General features: G+C 44.1%; 1 protein-coding gene across 5 annotated transcripts in view; it reads left to right on the top strand.

The window, feature by feature from the left end:
* Positions 1-11,035: 11,035 nt before the first annotated feature.
* The window catches only part of LOC140190623 (KH domain-containing, RNA-binding, signal transduction-associated protein 1-like), a 37,017-nt gene continuing 20,244 nt past the window's right edge, over positions 11,036-27,808 (top strand). For 4 of the 5 annotated variants that reach the window (XR_011883652.1, XR_011883651.1, XR_011883653.1 and 1 more), the window contains exons 1-6: positions 11,036-11,181; positions 15,666-15,787; positions 18,244-18,360; positions 19,486-19,632; positions 22,314-22,435; positions 25,256-25,499. Coding sequence is in view for 2 of the 5 variants with exons in the window: in XM_072247341.1 (XP_072103442.1) it covers positions 11,091-11,181; positions 15,666-15,787; positions 18,244-18,360; positions 19,486-19,632; positions 22,314-22,435; positions 25,256-25,499 (843 nt within the window). In the remaining 3 variants the exon portion in view is untranslated. The remainder of the gene's footprint in view (positions 11,182-15,665; positions 15,788-18,243; positions 18,361-19,485; positions 19,633-22,313; positions 22,436-25,255; positions 25,500-27,808) is intronic. The other variant, XM_072247343.1, reaches the window with a different exon arrangement.

Here is a 27,808-nt window from a genome sequence, read left to right as displayed (position 1 = left end):
AAGTGGTGCAGGGTTGTTAAATGTTAGTGTTCAGAGATCCTAGTGTCCTCTGAAGAAACAGAAAGTTGACATCAATATAATTAAGCAGGCAAAAGGAGGATTGGTTTTTCTCTACTAGGGAGGTGGAACGCAACAGTGACAGACTTTGCTACAACTGTACTAGGCAAAAATGATTAAACAATATGAACACTGCACTCAGTTTCCATCTCCTTATTTGAGGAATGAAGATACATGCCATGTAGGCAGCACATCAAAGGGTCACCAGATTGATTGTCAAGATGAAGGATTTGTCTGTGAAGAAATATCGTCCAGAATAAGCCGGAGGCAAACTCATCAAAACAAATAAGAAACCAAGGGGTCTGATAGGGCAGGTGCTGAGAGGGTGTTTCCCTGACGGGGGAACAGAGTGGCATAGTTTCAGGACAAAGAGTCAAACACTTAGGACTGAGGTGAGAAGTTTCTTCTCACAGAGTTGCAAGTGTTTGGTATACTTTACCCTAGAGAGTTACGGATACCAAGTTATTCAAAGATGATGCAGACAGATAAGTGAAGCAAGATATTACCATCATATCTATCATGTGAGAGAAAAGAAAGGAGTGACTTTACTTCTTCGATTCAATATTAAGTTGAAAGTCTTCAGAGCATTTATTTCAGCTTACCCTTCCATAGACAATAGAGAATAGGTGGAGGAGTAGGCCATTCGGCCCTTCGAGCCAGCACTGCCATTCACTGTGATCATGGCTGATCATCCACAATCAGTATCCAGTTCCTGCCTTATCCCCATAACCTTTGATTCCACTATTTTAAGAGCTCTATCCATCTCTTTCTTGAAAGCATCCAGAGACTTGGCCTCCACAGCCTTCTGGGGCAGAGTATTCCATACATCCACCACTCTCTGGGTGAAAAAGTTTTTCCTCAACTCCGTTCTAAATGGCCTACCCCTTATTCTTAAACTGTGGCCTCTGGTTCTGGACTCACCCATCAGCGGGAACATGCTTCTTGCCTCCAGCGTGTCCAATCCCTTAATAATCTTATATGTTTCAATAAGATCCCCTCTCAGTCTTCTAAATTCCAGAGTATACAAGCCTAGGAAGGACATGAAGGCTTAGGAGAGGGTGGGTAGAGGTTTACCAGGATGTTACCTGGATCAGAGACATGTGCTATTAGTAAAGGTTAGACAGACTTGGGTTGGTTTCTTAGGAACACCAGAGGCTTAGTGGGAGACCTGATAGAAATTTATAAGATGATGGGAAGTATAGATAGAAAGAAGAGCTGGTACATTCCCCCCAGGACTGAAGGGCATGCATTTAAGGTGAGAGAGGGTAAGTTCAAAGCAGATTTGGGGAGCAGGTTTTTTACATTGACAGTAGTGAGTATCTGGAATGGACTGCTGGGGGTCGTAGTGGAGCAAATATGGTAGAGGTGATTAAGAGGCTCTTAGGAAGGCATGTGAACGTGCAGAGAATGAAGCAATGTGGCCATTGTGTAGGCAGAAGGGATCCTAATCACCCAGGCCATGCTCTTTTCTTGCTGCTGCCATCAGGCAGAAGATACAAGAGCCTCAGGATTCGCACCACCAGGTTCAAGAACAGTTACTACCCCTCAATCATCAGGCTCTTGAAGAAAAGAGGGTAACTACACTCATCTATTGAGGTGTTCCCACAACCAATGATCTCACTTGAATGACTCATTATCTTGTTATTTCATGTTCTGGATATTTATTGCTATTTATTTATAGTTGCATTTCAACAGTTTGTTGTCTTCAATGTTCTTGCTCTTTCATCGATCCTGCTTACAGTTACTACTCTATAGATTTGCTGAGTATACCCACAGGAAGCGGAATCTCAGGGTTGTATGTACTCCGATAATAAATTTTATTTGAACTTTAGTTTAGTTAGTGATTGTATAGGTAAGTGTATGGGTGAGATGTGTGGGTCTGAAAAATGGATACGGCAAGGAAATGGTTTACAGTTAGGAATTTGTGGGTCTGTCTTGTTTTGAAGGTCTACCTGCATGTTGAGCAAATTGACCCTTGCTACTAGATAAGGGGAGAACAATGTGACTCTGGTCTACCTGATAACATGGCCTGAAAGCAAACTAGAAGTGCTGGTTTGTGTAGAAGTAATTAATCACCTTGTCTCTAAAGAATGTTTTTTTTTTACATTGTTTGGTTGTAAGATTAACAGAATGCATTGTCCCTGAGGAGGCAGAGGCCGATTGTTGAAGGTCATCCGACCAAAAGGTTAGGGTTGTGCAAACGTCGGATTGGATGCCTCGCCTCTACCAGCTGGACTGGGAGGTGGCGATAGTGCTATAAAGGTGGGCAAGTTCTTTCTTGAGCAGACTACTTGCCTGGGTCCCACCTTCAGGCTGAGCAGCACTGCCAAGGACCTCCACCCTAGCCAGTCCACGGTTAGTCACCTGCCTCAGGGACCACACAGACGTTGCTAAGTATACTCTGCGTTGTAGACTACGAGGGGTTGCTTCAGTTAGCCTTACCTATTAGTGGTGTAGGTAGTGTACAATATAAGGCATTTCTCGCAACTCTCCATTTCTTCTCTGTATTAACAATAAAGTGGGTTTTGAAGGAACTACCAAGTCTGGGTCCATTTGTTCAAGCGAAACCAAATAGTTGCAGCATCCACTTGTTACGATTATACTTATTTGGGTATCAGTTTTTGTGGAACAGTGGTATAGTTATAGTTTCAGCACACCGAGTGGACCTGCCCCTGTGCTGTGTGGTTCAATGTTCTACGTTTTACGTTCTACGTCGGTCAGGGAATGAGATGTTGATCCATGAGCCTATGATGGACATCATTGGAGGAGTAGATAGAACGTAAGGGAAGTTTATGACAAGGTGCTGGAAGCTCAGGGTCGACCCAGCAGATTGAATTGAGGGATTTAGCAAAGCAATAACCAACTAGTGTAGAGGAGTCTGCAAGAGTATTGGATACAAAGGAGTAAATTATAAAAATTATTCCATGTGAAATCCTGATTCTCTAGGAGGTCAGTTTGGCTGTCTGAATGAAAGATGAGGATACAGGGACCTATCAGGAAGAGGCTGCATGGAAACTATCCGGGTGCAGTAACAGTCCCAGGCCAGTGGCACTGCGACTGGCTCTGGGGCTCTACCAGGAAGGGCAAAGTCAGGCAGAGGAATAGTGACGCAAGTCCCGCTGGTCAGGTGGGTGGACTGCGGCCGTGAAAGAGAAGCCAGTATGGTGTGTGCCTCCCAGGTGCTGGGGTCCAGGATTTCTCAGAGCGACTGCAGAATATTCTCGAGGGGGAGGGGGAGCAGCTGGAGGTTGTGGTGTGTATTGGCACCTACGACAGAGGCAGAGAAAGAGAAGAGATCCTGAGGAGTGAGAATACAGAGTTCGGAAAGAGACCTGCAAGATAGTCTTCTCTCGTGCCATGTGCTACTCAGGGCAGGAATAGGATGACAAGTACAGATGAATGAATGGTTGACAGGGGCTGAGTTTCAGGTTCTTGGATCATTGGAACCTCTCCTGGGGTGGAGCAGACCTGTACAAGAGGGACGGGTTGCACCTAAACTGGAGGGAAACCAACATCCTGGCTGGGTGGTTCACTGGTGCTACTTGGGAAGGTTTAAACTAGTTTGACCAGGGGGATGGGAACCAGGGCACCGGGTGAGGAAGTGGAGGGTTAGAGAGGAAGCTAGATGTCAGGGCCAGTATAAACAGTGTGGAGCAAAGTAATAGATACAATGAGATGGATAGATTGAAGTGTGTGTATTTTAATGCTCGGACTGTTATGGGTAAAGGTGATGAACTCCGAGCACAGAATACGATGTGGCTACTACAGAGACTTGATTGAAAGAGGGACAGGAACGGGTGCATAAAATCATGAATGGCATAGATACAGTGAATGCACTCATTCTATTTCACCAGAGTTACGGTATCAAGAACTAGAGGGCATTGGTTTAAGGTGAGAAGGAAAAGATTCAAAACAAATTTGAGGGGCAGAATCAGGTTTAATATCACTGGTGTATGTCATGAAACTTGTTAACTTAGCAGCAGCAGTACAACGCGATACATAATAAATATAGAAAATAAATAAATAAGTCAATTACAGTATATATGAAATAGACATATTAAATATATGTATGTTAAATAGTTAAATTAAAAATACTGCAAAAGAAAAGTCAGGTACTGTTCATGGGTTCAATGTCCATTTAAGAATCTGATGGCAGAGGAGAGGCTGTTCCTGAACACTGAGTGTGCGCCTTCAGGCCCCCGTATGTCCTTCATGACGGTAATAATGAGACGAGGGCATGTCCTGGGTCCCTAATAATGGTTGCTGCCTTTCTGAAACACCGCTCCTTGAAGATGTCTTTTATACCATGGAGGATGGTACCCAAGATGGAGCAGACTAATTTTGGAAATTTCTGCAGCTTCTTTCGATCTTGTGCAGTAGCAATCCCACCCCCCCCCCACACACCAGACAGTGATGCAGCCTGTCAGAATGCTCTCCACAGTACATCTGTAGAAATTTTCAAGTGTTTTAGATGACAAACCGAACAGCCTCAATCTACTAATGAAATATAGCTGCTGTCTTGCCTTCTTTATAGCTGCATTGATATATTGGGACCAGCTTAGATCCTCAGAGATTTTGACACCCAGGAACTTGAAACTGCTCACCCTCCCCACTCCTGATCCCTCTACGAGGATTGGTTCATGTTCTCTCATCTTACCCTTCTTGAAGCCAACAATCTCACTGAAAGAGTGCAAGGTTGTTGCTGTGACACCCTCAACTAGCTGGTATATCTCGCTCGTCTACGCCCTCTGGTCACCATCTGAGATTCTACCAACAATGGTTGCATCATCACAAATTTCTCCCTTGGAGGGTCAGACACCCTGAGCCAATAGGCTGGTCCTGGACTTACTTCGTAATTTACTGGGATAATTTACATATTACTATGTAACTATTTATGGTTCTATTACTATTTATTATTTATGGTGCAACTGTAACGAAAACCAATTTCCCTCGGGATCAATAAAGTATGACTATGACTACGACTCAATTTATAGATGGTATTTGAGCTATGCCTAGCCACACAGTCATGGGTATAGAGAGAGTAGAGCAGTGGGCTAAGCGCACACCCCTGAGGTGCACCAGTGTTGATCGTCAGTGAGGAGGAAATATTATTACCAATCCACGCAGATTGCGGCCTTCCAGTTAGGAAGTTAAGGATCCAATTGCGGAGGAAAGTACAGAGGCCCAGGATTGTGGGAATGATGGTATTATACACTGAGCTATGGTCAATGAACAGTATCCTGCCATAGGTGTTTGTATTGTCCAGGTGATATAAGGGCATGTGAAAAGCCATTGAGAATGCGTCTGCCATAGACCTATTGTGGCAATAGGCAAATTGAGTGGGTCCAGGTCCTTGCTGAGGCTGGAGTTGACTCTGATCATGAGCAACCTCTCAAAGCATTAATCACCGTAGATGTGAGTGCTTATAGTCACTAAGGCAGCTCACACAACTCTCCTTCGGCACTGATATAATTGTTGCCTTTTTGAAGCATGTGGGAACTTCTGATCATAGTAGTGGGAGGTTGAACATGTCCTTGAATACACCTGCCAGTTGGTTGGCACAAGTTTTTCGAGCCTTACCAGATACTCCATCGGGGCCTGTCATCATGCAAGGGTTCTGCCTCCTGAAAGACAGCCTGGCATAGGCCTCCGAGACGGAGATCACAGGGTCACCGGGTGCAGCAGGGATCTTCACAGCTGTGGTTATATTCTCCCTTTCAAGGCGGGCATAGAAGGCATTGAGCTCATCTGGTAGTGAAGTATCATTGCTATTCATACTATTGGATTTCGCTCTGTATGAAGTAATGTCCTGCAAACCCTGTCAGAGTTGTCGCGCATCCAATATCGCTCCAACCTCGTTCGGAATTGTTTCTTCATTCTTGAAATAGCCCTCTGCAAATCATACCTCGTCTTCTTGTGCAAACCCGGGTCACCAGAGTTAAATGCCACAGATCCAGCCCTCAGCAGATGATAAACCTTCTGGTTCTTCTACAGCTTTTGGTTTGGGAATGTACAGCAAGTCATTATAGGCACACACTCATCCACAGAGGTTTTAATGACATCAGTAACAACTGCGGCATACTCATCCAAATTCGAAGATGGATCCCTGAATACAGTCCGGTCCACTGATTCTAAGTGCTTCTGTGTTTCCCTTGTCCATACCCTCTTGATTCTCACTACTGTGCTGCAGTCTTCAGTCTCTGCCTATACTCAGGGAGTAGAAGTACAGCCAGGTGACCAGACTTTCTGAAATGTGGGTGTGGAATAGCATGGTAGGCATTCTTGATGGTAGTGTAACTGTGGTCCAGTGTGTTGTTTCCTTTGGGACTACAAGTGATCTATTGATGATAATTATTTAGTGACTTTTTCAAGTTGGCCTGGTTAAAATCCCCCAAAACGATGGTGAAGGGAAGGTGTCAAGGTGTGCTGTTTCCTACAGGTTGATCTCATTGCTCAGATCATCCAGAGCCTATTTGACATTGGTCTGAGGTAGAATGTGCACCACTCCTGAAATGTTCGCTGAAACCTCCCATGGCAAGTAAAATGGACAGCACTTAATTCCAGGTGTGATGAGCAGAATTGGGACAACACTGATACATTTCTGAACCAAGAGGAGTTGATCATGAGGCATACTCCTCCACCTTTGCTTTTGAGGGGCATGACAGTCCTATCCTGACCGTGTATGGTGAACCCATCAGTCTGAATCACTGTATCCGCTATGGAGGGGGTTAACCAGGATTCCATAAAGCAGAGGACATATGTTGTCCTAACATGAGGAAATCTGCAGATGCTGGAATTTCAAGCAACACATAAAAGTTGCTGGTGAACGCAGTAGGCCAGGCAGCATCTCCAGGAAGAAGTACAGTCGATGTTTCGGGCCGAGACCCTTCGTCAGGACATATGTTGTCCTAATGTCTCTCTGATACAGTGACCTAGCTCTGAGATCATCAGTTTTATTTACTAGAGAGTGTACGTTTGCCAGCAATATAGTCAGCACTGGGAGTTGAAAACTCTGTTCTTAAAATGCACTCGTAGCCTGGACTGGCAGCTACATTTCCTTCCAGGAGTCCGATGAGAAGGACGGCTACAATTGGCATTGTTTCCATTGGTTTTAAGCAGCGATAGATTGTACAATCACATTGAAACATCATTGTTAATTGTACAGACCTTGGATGCAGCTGTAGCATGCTGAAACAGGAATATTTAATTGTATCCATTGAACCGTGCCGCAAACAAGATCATCCTGGAAGTAAAAACAAATGCCAGAGAGACAAGTGATCAATCGGACATTGTGTAGATGGCATCTCAGGAACCAAATTGAAACACAACCCAAACTGAGCCCTGGCCCTACTGTTTTTCCCAAAGCCATCCCAATCTGAAAGTGACACACACACACACAGAGTTAGGTGCCATTGGACTTTGGTGAGGAGGCCAGACTCTGCTGAATATTACAGAAGGGATGGAAGCACAGTATCTGAGGAAGGGTCTCAGCCTGAAAAGTCAACTGTTTGCTCTTTTCAGTAGACGCTGCCCGGCCCGCTGAGTTCCTCCTGCATTTTGTGAGTGTTGCTTTAGATTTCCAGCATCTGCAGATTTTCTCCAGTCTGTAAAACACAGTAACCTACCTGGGTGTGTCACTAGTTTGCGTCCCCACCTATAAACACGCCACTCAGAAATCAACAGCTAAGTGTCCTTAATGGTTGTAGTCAACATGACATGGGAAACTAACTTCAGATTACTCAGCACAAGTGGACTGGCTATAGAAATTGTCACACTAAACACAGTTGAATCTCTCCTTAACTATGCTCTGAACATCATAACAATTTGCACAGCTTACACGCCAACAGATTAGATTCAGATTCATTTATCTCATGCATGTGAGAATATGCAGAGAAATGCATCGTCTGCGTTAACAGCCCACGCAAGCTGGGGACGAGCTGGGGGCAACCCGCAAATGTCGCCACACATTCCAGCACCAGCATAGCGTGCCCACCATGTCGGGCTGGAGCAACTCAGTGGGCTGGACAGCATCTGTGGAGGGAAATGTGCAGACAAAATTTCGGGTCAAGACCCTATATCAGATGGAGGGTCTCGACCGAAAATGTTGACCATTCATTCCCCCGCCTCAGATGTTGCCTGACCCACTGAGTTTCTCCAGCAGCTTATGTGTGCTCCAGCTCCCAGCATCTTCAGTCTCATGCATAGTGTAGAATGACCACGCAAGTCAGCCCTGTGCGAACAAACAGCTTAGTACCTCATTAAAATTGCAGCACTTTCAAATCCCTGGCTAAGATGGCGGAAAGCTGCCTGTGAGTGAGCACACTTGATGAAGGCTCTTAGAACTGAAATTTCACATCCGATGTGAGATGGAAGAATAACGGAATTGGAGAAAAGCAGTTTATTGAAGTACGGTTACATAGAAAGGGGACTTGCTAAAAGAAGGTCTTAGAGTCAGAGCAGTACATCACTAATACAGGCTGGTCTGCACCACCCATCCATGCTGACCAGCTAATCCAATTTCCTGAATCTGGCCCAGATCCCTCCAGGTCCCTCTCCTACATGTGCCCATCCAAGTGATATGATTGTACCTGCCTCAGCCACTCTTTGCAGCTCATTCCGTATACTTACCACCCTCTGCATGAAAAAGTTGGCTCTCAGGTCCCTTTTAAATCTGGCCACTCTCACCTTAAAAATATGCCCCCTTAGTAAAGTATCTAACGTGACTGCTGAAGCACGCATGGATTTTAAATATCATCACCCGAGTGACAAAATGAAACAATTCTACACCCTATCCAATATTTACATTCAAGGACTTTGAAAAGGAAAAAGTGGTTAAAAATGAGCAACGATTGGCAAGGACTAACAAGGGCCAATACGATGTTTCAGATGTTGGAATCAGGACAGTAACTACGGAACAATTGAGGAGAAAGAAGTGTTAAACTACATGTGGAGGAAAATAATGTGAGTTAAAGATTTTGACAGACTGATTGGAAAGGCTGGCTCTGTTATAGGCATTAAACTAGACACACTGGAGGCTGTGGTAGAGCAAAGGACCCTACTGAAAATCCTGGCAATTCTGGACAATGTTTCTCACCCTCTGCATGCCACCTTGGCTGAACAGAGGAGCACTTTTAGTAACAGACTAAGACAATAGTGCAGCTTCAAAAGAGGTCATTCTTACCCCTTGGCCATTAGGCTCTATAATGAGTCAACCTATAGCTGGGGAAATGATGATCCCCTCCTGTTAGACTGTTTGTAGTAACTTTTTTTTTAGTTCTTTCTACTTCTCTTCTAATATTTATATCTGTTCACCTGTAATGCTACTGCGACATTGTAATTTCCCTTGGGATCAATAAAGTATCTATCTAAAGGCATTTTGAGTATGAAAACCAGTTTGCAGTTTAGTTTGTTATAGATATAGCCTCGGCTTTTGGCAGAGACAATTCTTACAACTTACAGTGGCTTATCTTGTAAGAATTAGCCTCAAGGATATGGGACAAGCAGTCTTTGTTAATAATATTTTTTTAACTTTGGCTGTTGCTATGGGTAGAGCTTATCATAAGAGAACTGCATGTGAACCTAGCTTATTTTTTCATAATTCACAAGGGAATCCAACAGACTTTGCTTTTGCAATTGAGTTGTACATGTATAAAAGGAGCTGTGCTCTCTGAGTTATTCGGAGTTTGAAACCCACTGATAGCAGATCCACTCCCTACAATAGGGTAAATAAAGCTCTCTTTACATTGAAGTCCGAAATGTCCAAGTTGTGCACTTGAGCAATTTCCCAAACAATACGAGTTGACAGAACAAACAGAAGGAGGTCAGAAGGGGAGAGGTGGCTCTCGTGGACCAGACACATTTGCACAGAGCTTGATCAGACAAGGAAAGCAGAGGCCTGTTCTGCATTGTTTTATTTGTCACGCATACATTGCAAGATACTGTGAAGAGATTCGTTTGCGTGAATGTCCAACACAGTCCAAGAATTGTGATGGGACAGCCTGCAAGTGTGGTCATGCTTGTGGTCCCACACTTTGCTAAACCTAACCTTTACTGGAATGCGAGGGTAATCTGGGGTACACACAGGAAACTCTGCGACCTCATACTTTCCAGGCCTGCTACCTTGCTTGAACAGCTGACCCCAGCATGAGGTCCATGGCATAAAACGGGTTGGGAACCCCTGGTTTAGTGTGAAGATGGTTTCAGGATAGAGGGACTTCTATTAATTTACACTTTAAAGAAATATAGAAAACACTGGAAGAACTCCACTGATCAGGCAACGTTTGGGGCCGAGACCCTTCATTGGGACTGGAAAGAAAGCCAGACTGTTGTCCTAAAAACAGTAAAGGTTGGTATATTTTATTGGAGAATAATGAACAGAGTTATGCTCCTTCTTCCATCGACTGTGTTGATGAGCTGGGGTCCACTGACATAAAAGGCGATGGAAGAAGATTAATTCTCTGTTAGGAATCAGAGACGTGGGGGAAGTGCCTGGCTGCCCTGGCTAGAACCACCATGGTCTTGTGACGTAAACGGCAAACGAAGGCTCTTCCACACCATCTAGGCCGTAGTACCATTTTATTTCACTTGGTTTGCAAGAATCATCCCTTCATTTTAGTTTCTTATTTTCACTGCACGGAGTACAAAAAAAAAGACAAAATGAGAATGGGAAATAGTTACATAGGTTGAAGGCGGAATCATTATACGAACGCTTGATTGAAGTGCATATTAGCCAATCGAAGTGCGCAATATGCATGATTGATAGTCAAATAACGAATCAGGCTATATATGATTGATGGTTATTCTGCCCTATGAGGTTCGCTAGTGCGAAGGTGATATGAGGGGAGGTGATAGGAGCAATCCACTCAATTGACAGTTTCTTGGCGAATTGAGATGTGGTATTTCTTGATGGACAGGATCTACATCCAATGGCGCGCAGATATTGAAGTGGCGGGCTGTGACGCCACATGGGTGGGGCCAAGTCTAAGTCGGACGTCAGTGTGCACCGTGAGGTGACGAGCGCGGACTAAGAAGATATGGCGGACGATAAATACTTACCCGAGCTGATGGCGGAGCGGGACAGCCTAGATCCTTCTTTCGTGCACGGTTCTAGGCTGTTGTCGGCAGGTGGGTCGACTACCGCGGGTAGAAGTGAGGATGAAGAAGGCGGTGGTTCGGCGCGGGTGTTTTAACCCACTGGGCCTAACGTGTAGGCCCGAATGGCAGCCTGAGCGCCATTTTTAGCCAGCACTCGACTTTCCTTGCCCCTTTCATCCCAGGGCGAGAGGGTGGGCAAACCTGGGGCTCCGCAAGAGCATCTGGATTGTAAGGCGCCCCTTGGGAAGGCCCGAGGCTGCCGGAGACGAGGGCCAACGGCGCAGCGGAGAACAAAGGAAGTAGCACGTGCCAGAGGCCCCTCCCCCCCGGGTTCTCGGCCGGCGCCCCTCTCCTCCCTTCCCCGACCCCCGGGCGCTCCTCTCCTCCCTTCCCCGACCCCCGGGCGCTCCTCTCCTCCCTTCCCCGACCCCCGGGCGCCCCTCTCCTCCCTTCCCCGACCCCCGGGCGCCCCTCTCCTCCCTTCCCCGACCCCCGGGCGCTCCTCTCCTCCCTTCCCCGACCCCCGGGCGCCCCTCTCCTCCCTTCCCCGACCCCCGGGCGCCCCTCTCCTCCCTTCCCCGACCCCCGGGCGCCCCTCTCCTCCCTTCCCCGACCCCCGGGCGCCCCTCTCCTCCCTTCCCCGACCCCCGGGCGCCCCTCTCCTCCCTTCCCCGACCCCCGGGCGCCCCTCTCCTCCCTTCCCCGACCCCCGGGCGCCCCTCTCCTCCCTTCCCCGACCCCCGGGCGCCCCTCTCCTCCCTTCCCCGACCCCCGGGCGCCCCTCTCCTCCCTTCCCCGACCCCCGGGCGCCCCTCTCCTCCCTTCCCCGACCCCCGGGCGCCCCTCTCCTCCCTTCCCCGACCCCCGGGCGCCCCTCTCCTCCCTTCCCCGACCCCCGGGCGCCCCTCTCCTCCCTTCCCCGACCCCCGGGCGCCCCTCTCCTCCCTTCCCCGACCCCCGGGCGCCCCTCTCCTCCCTTCCCCGACCCCCGGGCGCCCCTCTCCTCCCTTCCCCGACCCCCGGGCGCCCCTCTCCTCCCTTCCCCGACCCCCGGGCGCCCCTCTCCTCCCTTCCCCACCACCCCCGGGCGCCCCCTCTGCTCCCTTCCCCACCACCCCCGGGCGCCCCCTCTGCTCCCTTCCCCACCACCCCCGGGCGCCCCCTCTGCTCCCTTCCCCACCACCCCCGGGCGCCCCCTCTGCTCCCTTGCCCACCACCCCCGGGCGCCCCCTCTGCTCCCTTGCCCACCACCCCCGGGCGCCCCCTCTGCTCCCTTGCCCACCACCCCCGGGCGCTCCCTCTGCTCCCTTGCCCACCACCCCCGGGCGCCCCCTCTGCTCCCTTGCCCACCACCCCCGGGCGCCCCCTCTGCTCCCTTGCCCACCACCCCCGGGCGCCCCCTCTGCTCCCTTGCCCACCACCCCCGGGCGCCCCCTCTGCTCCCTTGCCCACCACCCCCGGGCGCCCCCTCTGCTCCCTTGCCCACCACCCCCGGGCGCCCCCTCTGCTCCCTTGCCCACCACCCCCGGGCGCCCCCTCTGCTCCCTTGCCCACCACCCCCGGGCGCCCCCTCTGCTCCCTTGCCCACCACCCCCGGGCGCCCCCTCTCCTCCTCTCCCTCCCACCCCCCCCCCCTACAGTCCGGGCAGCCACCTCATTTGACAGCTGGTGCTGTCCATAGGCAGCGTGGCAGGTGGTGGTTGCTCGGTTGCCCGACTTGTCATTGTAAGGAAGTTTCACAACCTGTGGGCAGAGGCTCGTGTCCTCTTGCCTTAGGGTGGAGGGTAGACTGACCCCTCCCCTAGTCTCTGCTGACCGGTCACCCTTGGGTCACATCAATCCACGAGTGTCCTATAACTTACTTTGTAACTGCGGTCTCCCCGCCATCTTACTCTGACTCCTCATCTTTTTTTTTCCCTCTAGTCCTGATGAAGGGTCTTTGAGTTCCTCCAGCATTTTGTGTGTGTTTCTTTTGATATATAACTTTTCCAGCTCCCTGTTGCTTTGAGTGGGTGATGCTTGCCTACTTTCCGTGTTCTAGTAAAATCTATGCTTTGGTTATTAGGATGGGGATAGGGAACTTGATTACTGAAAAGTCAGTGCTTGGTCTCACTTAAACATCGCTCACAGAATGATTTCTGCTTTTCATTCAGCTGGCCCCATTAGTCCCAATTTAAAGTATTAGAGGAATCAGCCGGTTGTGCAGCACTTGCAAGGAATTATTTAGAAATAACAGTATGGCATAGGCCCTTGGAGCTGCACCGCCCAGTAACCTGATTTAATCCTAGTCTGGTCACGGGACAATTAACACGCTCTCGGGAAGGAAGGTACACGAGCTTGCCAGAATTGAACTCCGATGTTCCGAGCTAACTGTATGCTATCGTTGCCACTGAAGGCAGCGTTAACATGAAAACGACAAATTAAACATAATAAATGTAGTTTGGCAAGAAAGCCGATTTAAGACAAAAGTCCATTTTAGTGCAAAGCGCTCAGAAGGTTGCTGAACTGTAGTGATTAGTGTTCTGCTAATTGGTTCGAAAACCAAATGGTTGAAGGGGTGTAACTAATCTTGAGCATGGTGGTGTGGCACTTCTGAATTCTGTGCCTGTTGATCAATTATAACTGTAAGCAGATGGCATTCCCTGGATCTTTTGGATGGAAATGCCTCCTTTAGATACAATTAAAGGTGGGAAAGAATGCATTCCTGATGTCTTGGGCTAAGTCTGCGATTCCCTGCAGCTTCTTTAATTCCTGCATTCAAATTGCAGTACCAGGCCACACAACCAGTCAGGACACACTCAACAGCACATCTGTAGAAGTTTAGTGACAAGCCTAAGAAAATAAAAACACTGGCATGCTTTCTTTATCATTATGTTTGTAGGACACATCATCCAATATGCTAACATCCAAGAATTTAAAACTTACTGAGTTAAGTAACTTGTGTTGATCTAACAATGAATACTACTGATCACAAAATTTAAGTGCAAAATAAAACCATTATATTAAAATGTGTTTGCTCCCTTTCCCCAAGATTTGGGGGCTGCTATATGATAGCTTACTGTTAAAAATAGTAATAAATTTAAAGGTTTTGTGACAAAAGAGTACAGAGAGGGGACGTTAAGTTGTGTAAAATGTTGGTGAGGCCTAATTTGGAGTATTGTGACTAAAACTGCAGCCTACCTACAGGAAAGGTTGAGGCATTGATTGTGTGGATAGCTGGAGGCTTTTTCCCAGAGCTGGAGGGAGCATAGGTTTAAGGTGCTTGGAAGTAGGTACAGAGGGGACGTCAGGGGTAAGTATATTTAAAAAGTTCAGAGGAACTAAACAAGCCTGATGCATTTTGGAAACAAGTCCTGTGAACTGATGAAGTTAAAATAGAACTTTCTGGCTGCAGTAAGCAAAGATACGTTTGGAGAGAAAAAAGGGTGCAGAATTTCATGAAAAGGACACCTCTCCAACTGTTAAGCACGGGGATGGATCGATCATGCTTTGGGCTTGTGTTGCAGCCTGTGGCACGGGGAACATTTCACTGGTAGAGGGAAGAATGAATTCAATTAAATACCAGCAAATTCTGGAAGCAAACATCACACCGTCTGAAGGTGAAAAGAGGATGGCCAACAGCATAGTGATCCTAAACACACCTCAAAATCCACAATGGACTACCTCAAGCAAGCTGAAGGTTTTGCCATGGCCCTCACAGGTCCCCCGACCTAAATGTCATCAAAAGTCTGTGGATAGACCTCAAAAGAGCAGTGCATGCAAGATGGCCCAAGAATCTCACAGAACTAGAATCCTTTTGCAAGGAAGAATGGGCGAAAATCCCTCCAAACAAGAATTGAAAGACTCTTAGCTGGCTACAAGAAGTATTTACAAGCTCTGATACTTGCCAAAGGGGGTGTTACTAAGTGCTGACCATGCAGGGTGTCCAAACTTTTGCATTGGGCCCTTTTCCTTTTTTGTTATTTTGAAACTGTAAAAGATGGAAATAAAAAAAGTAATCTTGCTTAAAATGTCTTTAACTTTATGCCTTTTGGAAATCAGGTCATCTTTTACTCGCTTAGCTATTCACAGTAACAGAAATTTTGACCGGGGTGCCCAAACTTTTGCATGCCACTGTAAGTGTATGTGTCTTCTGCTTTGCAGATGAGGGACAAAAGAGATGGTGTCTGGAAACTTCATGTCCTAAATGTGCAATACCTTTCTTTTGATGGGCTGTTATTTTGGTCACAACAGAGAAATTTCTCCTTCCACATTGCTTGAGCCTTATTAGATGTTCCTTTGTATTGCTAGACTTTGTTTCATATTACTGTCTACAAACTCCCATACCCTGACTCATCCCTCTTGGTGCTGGCAGATTGAAAGAGTGCATTGAGATGAGTGGGTTTATAGAATAACAAAATATAAACTGAAGGCTGTGTTCCTCTGTGTCTGTTTTCCAGTGAGGATTTTCGTCACTTCCATGGTCATGAATTTGGTTGAAAACATTCTAATTATTTTGTATTTTTAATTTACAGAAATTGAAAAGGTTCAAAAGGGAGAGAAAAAAGAAGACGAAAAAAGATTTCTTGATATTCTGACCCAGAAGAACATCAAGCTTTCTGAGCGATGCCTGATACCAGTTGCACAGTTTCCAAAGGTGGGAGGTTTTTCTTGGGCTGCATGTCTTTTAGTTGACTGCAGTTTGAAATTTGAATACTGTAGTTTTCAGGGCTTGTATTGGGAGGACAGTCTCTTTATTGCAGGAAAAGCTTCTGCCCCATTGTTGAGCAATGAAAATGTAATCTGCTTTGTACCTATCATTTAGAAATGACAATGTTGTACACCTATCTGGTATTGTTCATTTCAGAGTAAGTTATGTTCACTACCTTTATGAAGGCAGATTGCAGTGACAGGAGAAATGAGCAGGTACTTTAGAGAGTGCAAGATTGGAAAATTAATTATCCATGTTTAACTTGAAGCCCTATGTAGGGGATGCTAGATGAAATTAAAATTTATTATTTTCATGGGATATACCTTGTAGGTATTGTCATCAAGTCCAGCATCTGTTGTTCCTAATTGCTGCCTTGATACTATTGCTTTGGGTTGTTTTACTCTGGGTGTGTGAAGTTACCTCTTAGAACTGCCAACATCTAGGCTAAATTTTCATATACTTCTAATTTATTCCTTACCAGAAGGGTTTTAGGAATGTGATTGTGAGCGAGTCACAGAGCTTCCATAGTTACTGTATTTATGTTGCATGTGTGGTGATGTTGATTGTGACCTCCAGGATACTGATGGTACAATTTCCTAGGATGCTGATGTTCATTAATGGGGGTGTTGGGGTTTTCTTGAAGGTCGTTGCCTAATCAGTCCCAAACTGAAAGTTACCCAGGTGTAAAGGGCATGGGGTGTATCATCAGTTGCAAATTCAATTGAGTGTGGGCTATTGTCAGTAAATATTCCCAGTACATCGGTTGCTATTTCTCCATAACAATAGTGATTGGGCTTGGAGCACTGCCATGATACGTCAAATCATATTGACTTGATTTACTAGAGCATATTCTTAATGCTATTGTAACTGAAGATGGTTGCTCTAAGCTTGCTCTGGATATCAGTAATGATCAGTGCTTTTGGATCAGGCTGTAATCATGCAAACAACAGGAATTCTACAGATGCTGGAAATTCAAGCAGCACACATACAAGTTGCTGGTGAATGCAGCAGGCCAGGCAGCATGTCTAGGAAGAGGTGCAGTCGACGTTTCAGGCCGAGACCCTGACGAAGGGTCGACTGCACCTCTTCCTAGAGATGCTGCCTGGCCTGCTGCATTCACCAGCAACTTGTATGTGTGAGGCTGTAATCATATCTGGAACCAGGTGGCTCTTAAGCTGAAGCTAGGTTGTTTGTAAGTATAAATTACCAGCATGGGCAATGATCTTAATTATTTCCTTAATCACAAGTAGATTGTAGAGGAAGTTCCAAGTAAATTTATTATCAAAATAGAAATCTGTCACCATATACAACCCTGAGATTCGTTTTCTTGCGGGCAGTAAAGACCCCACCCAACAGGACACACAACCACCAATGTGGAAATGGCAACTTACTTTGCAAGTACAAAAGGTGATAAAGATGATAAATTAATAAATATTGGACATGGGTTGAAGAGTTCTTAAAGGTGAGTCCATTGGTTGTGGGAACAATTCATTGATGGGGCAAGTGAATTTATTCTCTGGTTCAAAAGCCTGACAGTTGAGTTATTGCCCATATTTGGTTTGCCTTGCTAGTGGACAAGATATAAAAAGGCCATTCTCATTTCTTAATGAAATGTTGGTGTTGTAGCTTTATTGTAGCAACTTAGGTGTTGGCACAGTTAGGTTTGGATTACTTACCACATTGTTGGTATGTTTATTTAGTTGTTTGCACCACTTTCACACACTGGGCATATGAATGAAGAAGAAGAAAGCCCTTAACTCCAAGTGGAGTCGTTGGGGCGCCGTCATGACGGCGTTTTTTTTTTAGCAGGCTTTCTTATTTTTACGAGGCCGAGTTGCTAGCTCAACGCTCAACCCAGCATGGATGGAAAGAGTGCAAGGGAGCCGGCTGGATTAGAACCTGGGAGCCTTCGCTCCGAAGTCCGGCAACGATGCTAGTACGCCACCAGCCGGCCTCATGAATTGAGCTCCCACAATATTAATACATTCGAAAGTCTTGATATATGTACCTGTTTGTTCCTATGAATGACTAAATTAGTTTTCTCTATCTCTCCATTGTCATTACTATAGTAATGTTGAATTGAGGGATATAATGGGTTGTTGGATGGAAGATAGTGGAATACAATTCTGGTCATTTCCTCTTTGTATCTCAGGGATGCCAAGATTTGACCAGGGCAACAGATGGAGAGAACAATTGGCCTTTACTTCACGTAGATAATTAAAAATTGAATATTGACTACATGGGTTTGTGTTGATACCAGCCTATACACTGTATGGATGGCACACAAGTTTTTCACTGTACCTCAATGCTTGTGACAGTAATACATCAATTAACTAAAGTATTTTGTGCGGGTATGTTTGAAGTCTAGTCATTTTTATATTAATATTTTAATATTTCTACAGTTCAACTTTGTAGGGAAGCTGCTTGGACCAAGAGGAAATTCATTGAAGCGGTTACAAGAGGACACTGGCACCAAAATGTCCATCCTTGGGAAAGGTTCAATGAGAGATAAGGCCAAGGTAAGAGTACCTGAGAGAAATTGAATAAGCTTGTTGAGATGGCATTTGCATGCAAACTTGCTATCTATATAAACAATGGAACCTGAAACAGGAACTCTAGCTTCAAGTTCATTTCTGTGCTGGGATAACACCATTGTTTTAACTGTAATAGTCTGTCTTAAACCTGTCAGATGCTTAAGTCATTTGATGTAAGATAGAGTGAAGTGTTAAGATTTTGCAGACCATCAATTTTTGTATCTTGCATTGCATCTGTTGCTATTTAAAGAATATTAGTATCAGAATCAGGTTTACTATCACTGATATGTTGTGGTGTCTCCATACCAGGGAGTGACGCAACCCATTACGATGCTCTCCACCGTACAACTGTAGAACTTTCCTGAAGTCTTTGGTGACATATCAAATCTCCTAATGCAGTATAGCTACCTTCATTATTGCATCAATGTGTTCAGCCAAGATAGATGCTCTGAGATGTTGACAGTCAGGAACTTGAAGCTGCTCACCTTTTCCACTGCTAACACTTCAATAAGGACTGGTGTGTGTTCTGGCTTCCCCTTCCTGAAACCTGCAATAAATTGGTTGGTTTTGCTAGCATTGAATGCAAGGAATTCGTTGGGACACCATTCAAATGGCTGAGCTAGCTCACCCCTGCACGCTGCCTCTTTGTTCCCTGAGATGGTGTCAAAAGTGAATTCATATATGATCTTTGAGCTCTGCCTAGCCACACAGTCATGAATGTAGAGAGTAGGTCAGAGGGCTAAGCATGCATTTTTGTTCACTTTGCTAGTGTGTACATTGAAAATTGGCTTTTGCTATCAAAGCAGGGTGGGAAGGAGAACATCTTGAGAGTTTATGCAGTATTTTTGATCATTACATACATAATTTGGGGAAACAATATTGAATTTGGTGGTTTCCTTCTTTGAATTAAGCTGAAGAGTGTCAAAGGGTAGATCAGTATCCATATACGTGTCCATTTTAATACAAAATCTTTGGTGCCACCTCTTTTGTGCTAAAAATTGATAGCTTTGAAGGTAGTCATTTGGCAGTTAATCATTGCGCTATCATACTTGATAGTGTAATCATCATCATCATTTATCATGTTCTCATCAGAATTTTTTCTTATTCCAGGAAGACGAGCTCCGTAAAGGAGGCGAAGCGAAGTATGCACACTTGAACAGTGATCTCCATGTTCTTGTTGAAGTCTTTGCACCTCCAACTGAAGCCTATTCCCGAATGTACCATGCAATGGAGGAGCTGAAAAAATTCCTCATACCTGTGAGTGGGGTTTCCACCTGAGTTTTGTGCTCCTGCTTTATCTCATTGCTGCCTGTCCCAGGGTGTAAAATAAGTGAGTGCTACATCGGTGAAATATGAGATCATTGGCTGACTTTTTACTTCTGTTAACCTTCGTGTTCTGTAGCTGCCAGCCAAAGAAAGTTAAGATGTCAGTAGCTTTTGGATTAATAATAACCATGAAGATCTTGTGGAGTGGGGGCAGGAGTGGGTGTTAGTAGTTTTGTATAACTTAAATCTGGGCTGTATACAATTTTTTTCAGTTACATTAAAATTTTTGTTTTTAGATGAATGACTTGATAGTTGATCAATAAATGTAAAAGTGTTTAACTGGGATGAATCACATCATAAATTTAACAACTGTATGGTGAATTGTTGACAGAGGTAGTACTTCCCCAAGAGAAGGATTTCTACATTTGAATGCGCTATGTGTCATCAAATGGAATCTTAGCACAGTGGTTAAATTATTTGGGGGGGGAGAGGTTTAGATCTACCTTTATACACAAACATTTTCTGCTCTTTAAATTATACAAAGTGAGAGAGATTTATTTTCACACTGTATATTCACTTCAATTCTCAGACAAGATGATGAGTCAAGATGAAGTTGTACTTTAACTTTCAAGTGTACATAGTTAGTGTCCATGGAGATCTATCAGCTACACCTGTATTGCCAGTTGGCAGAGTTTTGAGGACAATAGTGCAGTGTTAGTTGGGGGGTCAGTATAAAGAAATCTACTGATGAATCTTATCTCCAGGTCTCGTTCTGGCAGAAGGAGGGATGGGATTTGGGCTCAAACTGAGAGTTGAAAGGTTCTTTGATCTGAAAATTGTACAAATTGAGAAGTTTATTAATACCTTTTGCAGGATCATTTTGGATGTGCTATGGTTCTCTGAATTTACTCTAATGACAAAGAAGACCCATAAAATAAGTGAGGTGAAACTGGGTGCTTGCTTCCCATCAGGAAGGTACCTTCTCAGAAAGATGCAGATCATGCTGCACATATTAAAGTGTCAGTGGGCCCTACATGTTTGCAGTGAAGCAAGTGAGAAGTAATATCATAAGATAGCATGTTGGTACAATAAATGAACTTGGCCCATTTGTTCGGGCTAAATATGAGCGGAGAATTAAGTCATGAGAAAAGTAATAATCTGAGTTAAATTTTATTGCTATTACAGGAAGGTCTATGTTTTGGTGATCTGCCAGTCTCTGGGAAGTAGTTAAAATTAATACTAATATATTGTAAGATATGATGGTAAAGTGAAACCAAAACAGTTGTCAGTCCATATTGAATGCCACCTTGCTGCTGAATTAGTGTGCCATTGCTGAAATGTGCCACTTCATGTTCTAACCTTCAAAGTTAAGCAAATTTGCCCCCCACGTCAGAGTTGCTGGTGAACACAGCAGGCCAGGCAGCATCTCTAAGAAGAGGTACAGTTGACGTTTCGGGCTGAGACCCTTCGTCTGGACTAGTTTGATGTGTGTTGCTTGAATTGTCAGCATCTGCAGAATTCCTCGTGTTTGCAAATTTGCTTCCCTTCATTTAGTCTTTTTTAATTAGCCTGGATTGCTAGAATTATTTCCATTTTTTTAAAAAAAAAACAAAAACATGTTTGAAACCAGTCTTATTGATCATGATTTTTCTTTAGACTATTTTTGACTTGAGTGTTTGACCAAAATGAATATATCTCAAAGTTAAATACAACATGAATAACTGAATGGCTATCACTGCCACTAGATTTGATTATTCGTTGTGTTGGTATGTTGGAAATTAAATTCTCTGGCATAAACTATATGACTTGGTTCTTCTAGGTTGATCAGAATACAAGTAAAGACACAGTAACACTATTTGGTCTCCTGATTTTATGCCTGGGGTTAACATTTACTGAAGAATAGATTCCCTGTTGCTTGTTGGTTGGATTACTGAGTGGAAGATGCTTCCACCTTTGTTGGTTCCTCTTGGATGCCGTACAGATGGGATTATATTGTATGTTGTGGGTGCTGTTGTTATGGGGAGAGGACATGCCAAGTAAGATATTTTGGTTCAGTGCTGTCAACAATGTAGGAAATAAACTCTTCATGAAGAGAAAGATTAATCAAGCCCAAGCATTGCTTGTATTTGTCCTGGTGATGGTATTAATAGTCTAAAGGATGTGTGCACCGTGTAGTTTAGATACCTTTCACTATGAATGATTTAGTGATGAACTATTTAGTCTGAGATGTTCATCATTTTGAAAGGGATACATTTTTGTTTTGCTGCAGTGTGTGAAATTTAAAACAACTTGATTTCCATCAAGGAATTGAGAACTAGGTTGTCAGCATTCTGACATACCATTGTTTTCCTTATGTGCACTTCCTAATGCTTTTTTAAAGTAGAATGTAAATCTGCAGGATGTTGTAGAGCTGGTACTAGAGACATTTTGTATTGGCGAGCATAAGCAGTTCTGATCCATCCACAGGTCACATTCGTATCAGGGAAAATACATGACCCCTATCCAGCCACAGAAACACAGGCATGGGAGAAATCATAAAATATTGTGCTTGATTTGTTGGTCAGAACTGAGGTATTTAGGGGGAAATTGACAGAACTTGAGTTATACATGCAGACTAATGTTGAAACAGTGTAATATTTGCTTACGTCACGGATCTGTAATCATGTTAACAGGACTACAATGATGAAATAAGGCAAGAGCAGCTAACTGAGCTGGCGTACTTGAATGGTGGACAAGATACATCCCGTGGGAGAGGTGTTCGTGCCAGAGGTGCTCCACCTGTACCACTTGCAAGGTAAAAAGATCTATAGTGTGCTGAAAGAGTCATTGCTAGGGATATAATAGTTCAGTAGGGCTGCCTCGTTCATTGTAAACATTTATTTCCCTTCTGTCCTTAGTGTGGGTTAGTTTAAAGTATCTCAGTTGTTGAACAGGTTCATACCTGCTAATTGCATAAACTTTCTGGTTTCCTTTCATGCACGCTAAGTACGTCACTCTCCATTCCCATCCTTCATGAGGCTGTTATTTTCGCACCTTCTCAGAAATTACCTTTTGAAACATTTCCACGTTTCCTCCCTCCTGTAGGCAAACATACCGCAGGCTTACCTGGAAAGATTAAATTGTTTATCTTCAATTAACATCTATTCTTTATATAAACAGATTTATGTCTATGAAGTATGACTGATGGCTCTGGAGAAGCATTATCTCATTTACAGGCACGTTCCGTGTAAACTGACCATTAACATCCCCCCATTCATCATTCAGTCTTTTTTCTCGTAGTTACTGTGACAAGTTTTCACGTATTTTTGAAGGCATTTTATTGCCAATTCTCTGCATTTTTGGGAGGAAGCATTAGCTTATTTACTGTTCCAACTGCACTGTCCTCATTTGTTTTTATAAGTATAGTAAATGTACATTTCAGCACAATTGAGTCGATGCCAGCCAGTGTCTGTCCACCTAGTCTGAATTTTCTGTTCTGGCCAATATCCTTTAAGTCCACCTTCCATAGTCATAGAGCACTACTACATGGAAACAGACTCTTCAATCCTAGCTGGCTTGGTTTTCAGCCTAGTCCTATCTACCTACACCTGGACCATAACCCTTCATACCTCTCTCACACATGTGCCTATCGAAACTTAAATGTCACAATTGAACCCTCATATACATCTGCTGGCAGTTCATTACATAATTGCACCACTCTCTTGAGTTCCTTCTCATATTCCTTTAAATATTTTACCTTTCACCCTAAATCTTTGACCTCTGGTTCTCATCTCACCAAACCTGAGATGAAAAATCATTCACACTATCTATACCCTATTCATTTTGTATACATATATAAGATCTCCCTTCATTCTCCTGAGCTCCAGCCAATAAAGTACTAATCTATTCAACCTATCCCTGTAACTCTTTACCTTAATTCCTGGCAGCATTTGTTTATATTTTCACTGCATTCTTCCAAGCTTATCGATATCTTTCCTGTAATTACGTGGCTAGAACTGCACACTACACTCAAATTTTGGTCCCACCAACAGCTTGTATAACCTCAACATAACATCCTAACTCCTGTACTCGATGCCCTAATTTTTGAAGGGCTGTGTGCCAAAAGGTCTCTCTATAATTCTATCTATTTGATCTACTTTAACCTGTGTTTCCAGTTACCATTGTTCTACCACAGGCTTCATTGCCTTGTCACTGTGTAAGCATTAATGTGGTTTGTCCTCTCAAAATGCAACACCTCACAATTTTAGCCCATATACCCAGCTGGTACCAATCACTTTTCAAACAATGATAGTCCACCTCACTGTCCACAGTGACCCCATTCTTGATGACTTCTACAAATTTGCCAGTTTATCATGTACCCATCCAATTGCTTCTTAAATTATACATTTGGACCTGTCTTAATTACTACCGGCAGCTCATTCCATATGCTTATCACTCTCTGAGTAGTGAAAAAATTGCCTCTCGGGTCATTTTTAAATTTTTGCCTTGTCACCCTAAAACTATTTGCCCTATTTTTGGGGTTCCTCTACCCTGGGGAGATGACTTACTGTCCACCTTATCTATGCCTCTCATCATCTTAAACTTTTCTATAAGGTCACCCCTCATTGTCCTGTGTTCCAGGGAATAAAGCCTAACCAACCTCCCTCTGGTCCTGACAACGTCTTTGTATCCTTACATATAGCGCCAGAATTGAACTCTGTGATGCCCTGAGCTGTACACTACAGTAGTGCCCTAAACTAATTAATTCCATCTAACTAATTTTCCCAGAATTTCATGGGGCCTAATACCTATCATAAGGTACGTTGTTAGAGCCCTTGCTAAAGCCCAAATAGACAACATTCACTGCCTTACTTCATTTACTTGTTTGGTACCTTCAAAAATAACTTAAGGATTCATCACATACAACTTCCCACACACAAAGCCATGCTGACTCCTAAACAGACTTTGTCTATATGTTTGTTGACCCTGTCCCTCAGAATTCCCGGCAGTATCTTTCACTCTATTGATAACATACTGACCAGCTTGTAGTTCCCTGGTTTATACTCGTGTCCCTTTTTAAACAATGGATTAATATTAGCCAATTTCCTGTCTTCAGTAACTTCACTCAGTGGCTAATGGTGAAGCAAGTATCTTCACAAGGGCCTCCACAATGATCTCTCGGATCTCCCTTGAAGTCCGAGGATGTACTTGGTCTGGCCCTGGGGATTTTTCTAGCTTAATGTGCTGTAAACCTGCAAAAACCTCCACCCTGGTTTCTTCAAAACATTTCCATTTATTTCTCTTCTCTCATGAGCAACGATGATTTTCTGCTCAGTAAACACAAAGAAATATTCATTAAATAATCTACCAGTGTTGAGACATAAACAACTGTGCTGAACTCTAAGGGACGTACTCTCTTTCTAGTCACCCTTTAACTCTTAATGTTGCTATAGAATCTCCTGGGATTTTCCAGATTGGTGTCACAAAGCTTGTAGACCACAGTTATGCCCAAAGCCTATGCCAGTATTTCTAATGGATTCTGTTGATGAGAGTGGGGAGACTTGTTTATTTGGGCTGGTTGTTAAGGGATTTACTTTACACCATTTCAGCAGCTGGCTGATCTATTTAAGAGCAGTCTGGTTCTTCCTAGGGGCCGTGGTGTCGCTCCACCTCCTCCTTCCCCACAGTATGGGCCGCGAGGTGCAATGACACGTGGAGTAGCAGTGAGAGGAGCACCAGGAGGCCGCAGGGAAGTGACAAGTGGGCGTGGTGCTACTCCAGCACAGAGGGGTGCCCCAGCACTTCGTAGTCGAGGGACACCTGCAGTGTATAGACAGCCACTGCACCCGCCACCTGCTCAAGAGAGTTATGACGAATATGTAAGTGTCCCAATTATGCTGCAATGAAATTTAAATTGTATGCTGTCGGAGCACATTTTGTAGTAGTTAGTGATGGGTATTCACATGGGAATCGGCCCTTCAGTCCATGATGCCAATTTAAACAACACATCTGCCTGCAAATGGACTATTTCTCATCTGTTCAGGTGATTGTTTAAATGCCTCTTAATTGTGTTGGTATCATACCCTTTTACCACTTTCGCTTAGAAGTGCTGTTTAGGCACCTACCAATCTCTGCATGCTAAGGAAAGAAGGTTTGCTAAGTACAGGTACGTGTCTGTGAAATCGGACGTTATGTGATTTGGATGTTGTGCGAACACCATATATACTTAGCAAACCTATATGGAGTACTGTAGTGTACCTGTATTGACTAAATAGACAAGAACTTGCACTAAAACTGTATACTTTACACTAATACACTAATTTTTATTTCATTTTAAATTTTTAATTTTTTTTTTCACTTTTTAAACTTTTATGTAAACACTTTCTTAGCCTTTACCACACTCAATTTATCAAAGAGGATCAGGATCATCCACATTACTGTTGTCAACTTCCTCATAGTTTTCCACTGGAAGAGTTGCAGGTCGAATAACCTGCATTGATGAACTATCACCAACAATGATAATATCTCCTGTAATACCTGAAGGACCTGGCTGAGGCTCTTCTTCTGGAATATGTCCAGTGTTATTTGCCTAGTGTAAGGGGGTTTGGTCTTTTATGTTACTGTGGAGGCCGGGGGGGGGGGGGGGTACAACTAGTTGGCTTTTTCTTTTCATAAATTTCTCTATATGCAGCAAACACTGCACGAGCATTCCTCTCTATCAGTGAAAAGCGTTCAGTGTTTGGGTCCATCTCTTCTGCTGCCTTCGCATCAGCACTCGCAGACTCACCACTAACTTTCACATTATGCAGCAAAAAACGTTGCTTGAAGCGCTTGAACCACCCAGACCTAGCACTAAACTCGATATCGTAGTCTGGTCATACTTTTTCTTTAAGCATTTCGAACAAGCTCCGTGCCTTAACAGCTTCGAGAATTCTTTGTTTTCAGGATCGTCGTTATTGTTGAGTGCGACATGCCTAAATCCCGAGCAATAGCATTCACTGGTTTTCCACCTTCATATTGTTTAATAACCTTTTGTTTCACTTCCAAATTAATACTTTTCCTTTGCCTCTTGCTGCTGCTATCACTAGGAGTGGTTTTGCTGTGTTTGGAAGCCATGATGCACTTTACGGTAATATTTTCAAAAGAAGATTAAACAGAGATAACGCTACTGCACTGAAGAGACGCACGATACATGAGATTGGTTACGTCCACTACGTCACGTCCTCCGATCGGGACTACGGATGTGTATGCGATCGGACATTGTCCAAATGGACGCTAAGCGGCACATGCCTGTATATCTCTTTTAACCTCCCCCCCCCCCCCCCCCACCCACCCGAAAGCTATGCAACTAGTGTTTGACATTTTTGCCCTGGGTGAAAAGACTACATCCACCCTATCCATGATAGACTAATGTCAGGACACTCCTCAGCCTCTGATGCTGTTATCTAGTTTGTCCAACCTCCAGTTATAGCTAATACTCTCATGTCCGGCGAATGCCCTGGGAAACTACTTTTGTACCCTCTCCAAGGCCATCACATTGCAGCAAAAAGAATTGCACTCTCAAATATAGTTTAATTGGAGATCATGTAAGCTCAAAATTTAAGGTACAGTAGGATGCTGTTGGCCTGTGCTGGTCAGACGTGCTATCCAATCTACTTACCCCTCCTCATGCAGGTCACAAATTTTCAAGTGCATTGGCAAATATTTCTGGGCATGATGGAGGCTAATGTTTTTTAATGCAGAATTCTAGATCACTGCTGCCCTCTAAAGAGACTGAAATTCTTCACTCCACTATAGTTGAAAGATTAAGTGGGGATAACTTCACTCAACTTCACCTGTCCCATCACTGAACTCTTCCCACAACCTATGGACCCACTTTCAAAGACACTTCATCTCATGTTCTTGGTATTTATTGCGTGTTTATTTTTTATTATTTGCACAGTTTGTTGTCTTTTGCACTCTGGTTGAGTGCTGAGTTGGTGCAGTCTTTCATTGATTCTATTATGGTTTTTTATTTATATATATATATATATATATATATATATATATATATCTATCAGAGTTGTATATGGTGACACATAGACTTTGACAATAAATTTACTTTGAACTTTGTTAATTCCATACTAAAGAATGTTACTCCTATGCTAAAGAAATTAGGTCATTCCTATGTAATTTATCTAGGTCCCTT

Source organism: Mobula birostris, chromosome 30 (genome assembly GCF_030028105.1).
Source record: "Mobula birostris isolate sMobBir1 chromosome 30, sMobBir1.hap1, whole genome shotgun sequence".
Lineage (NCBI taxonomy): Eukaryota > Metazoa > Chordata > Chondrichthyes > Myliobatiformes > Myliobatidae > Mobula > Mobula birostris.
Note: the sequence above shows the minus strand (reverse complement) of the source record. Positions and strands in the feature narration are given on the sequence as shown.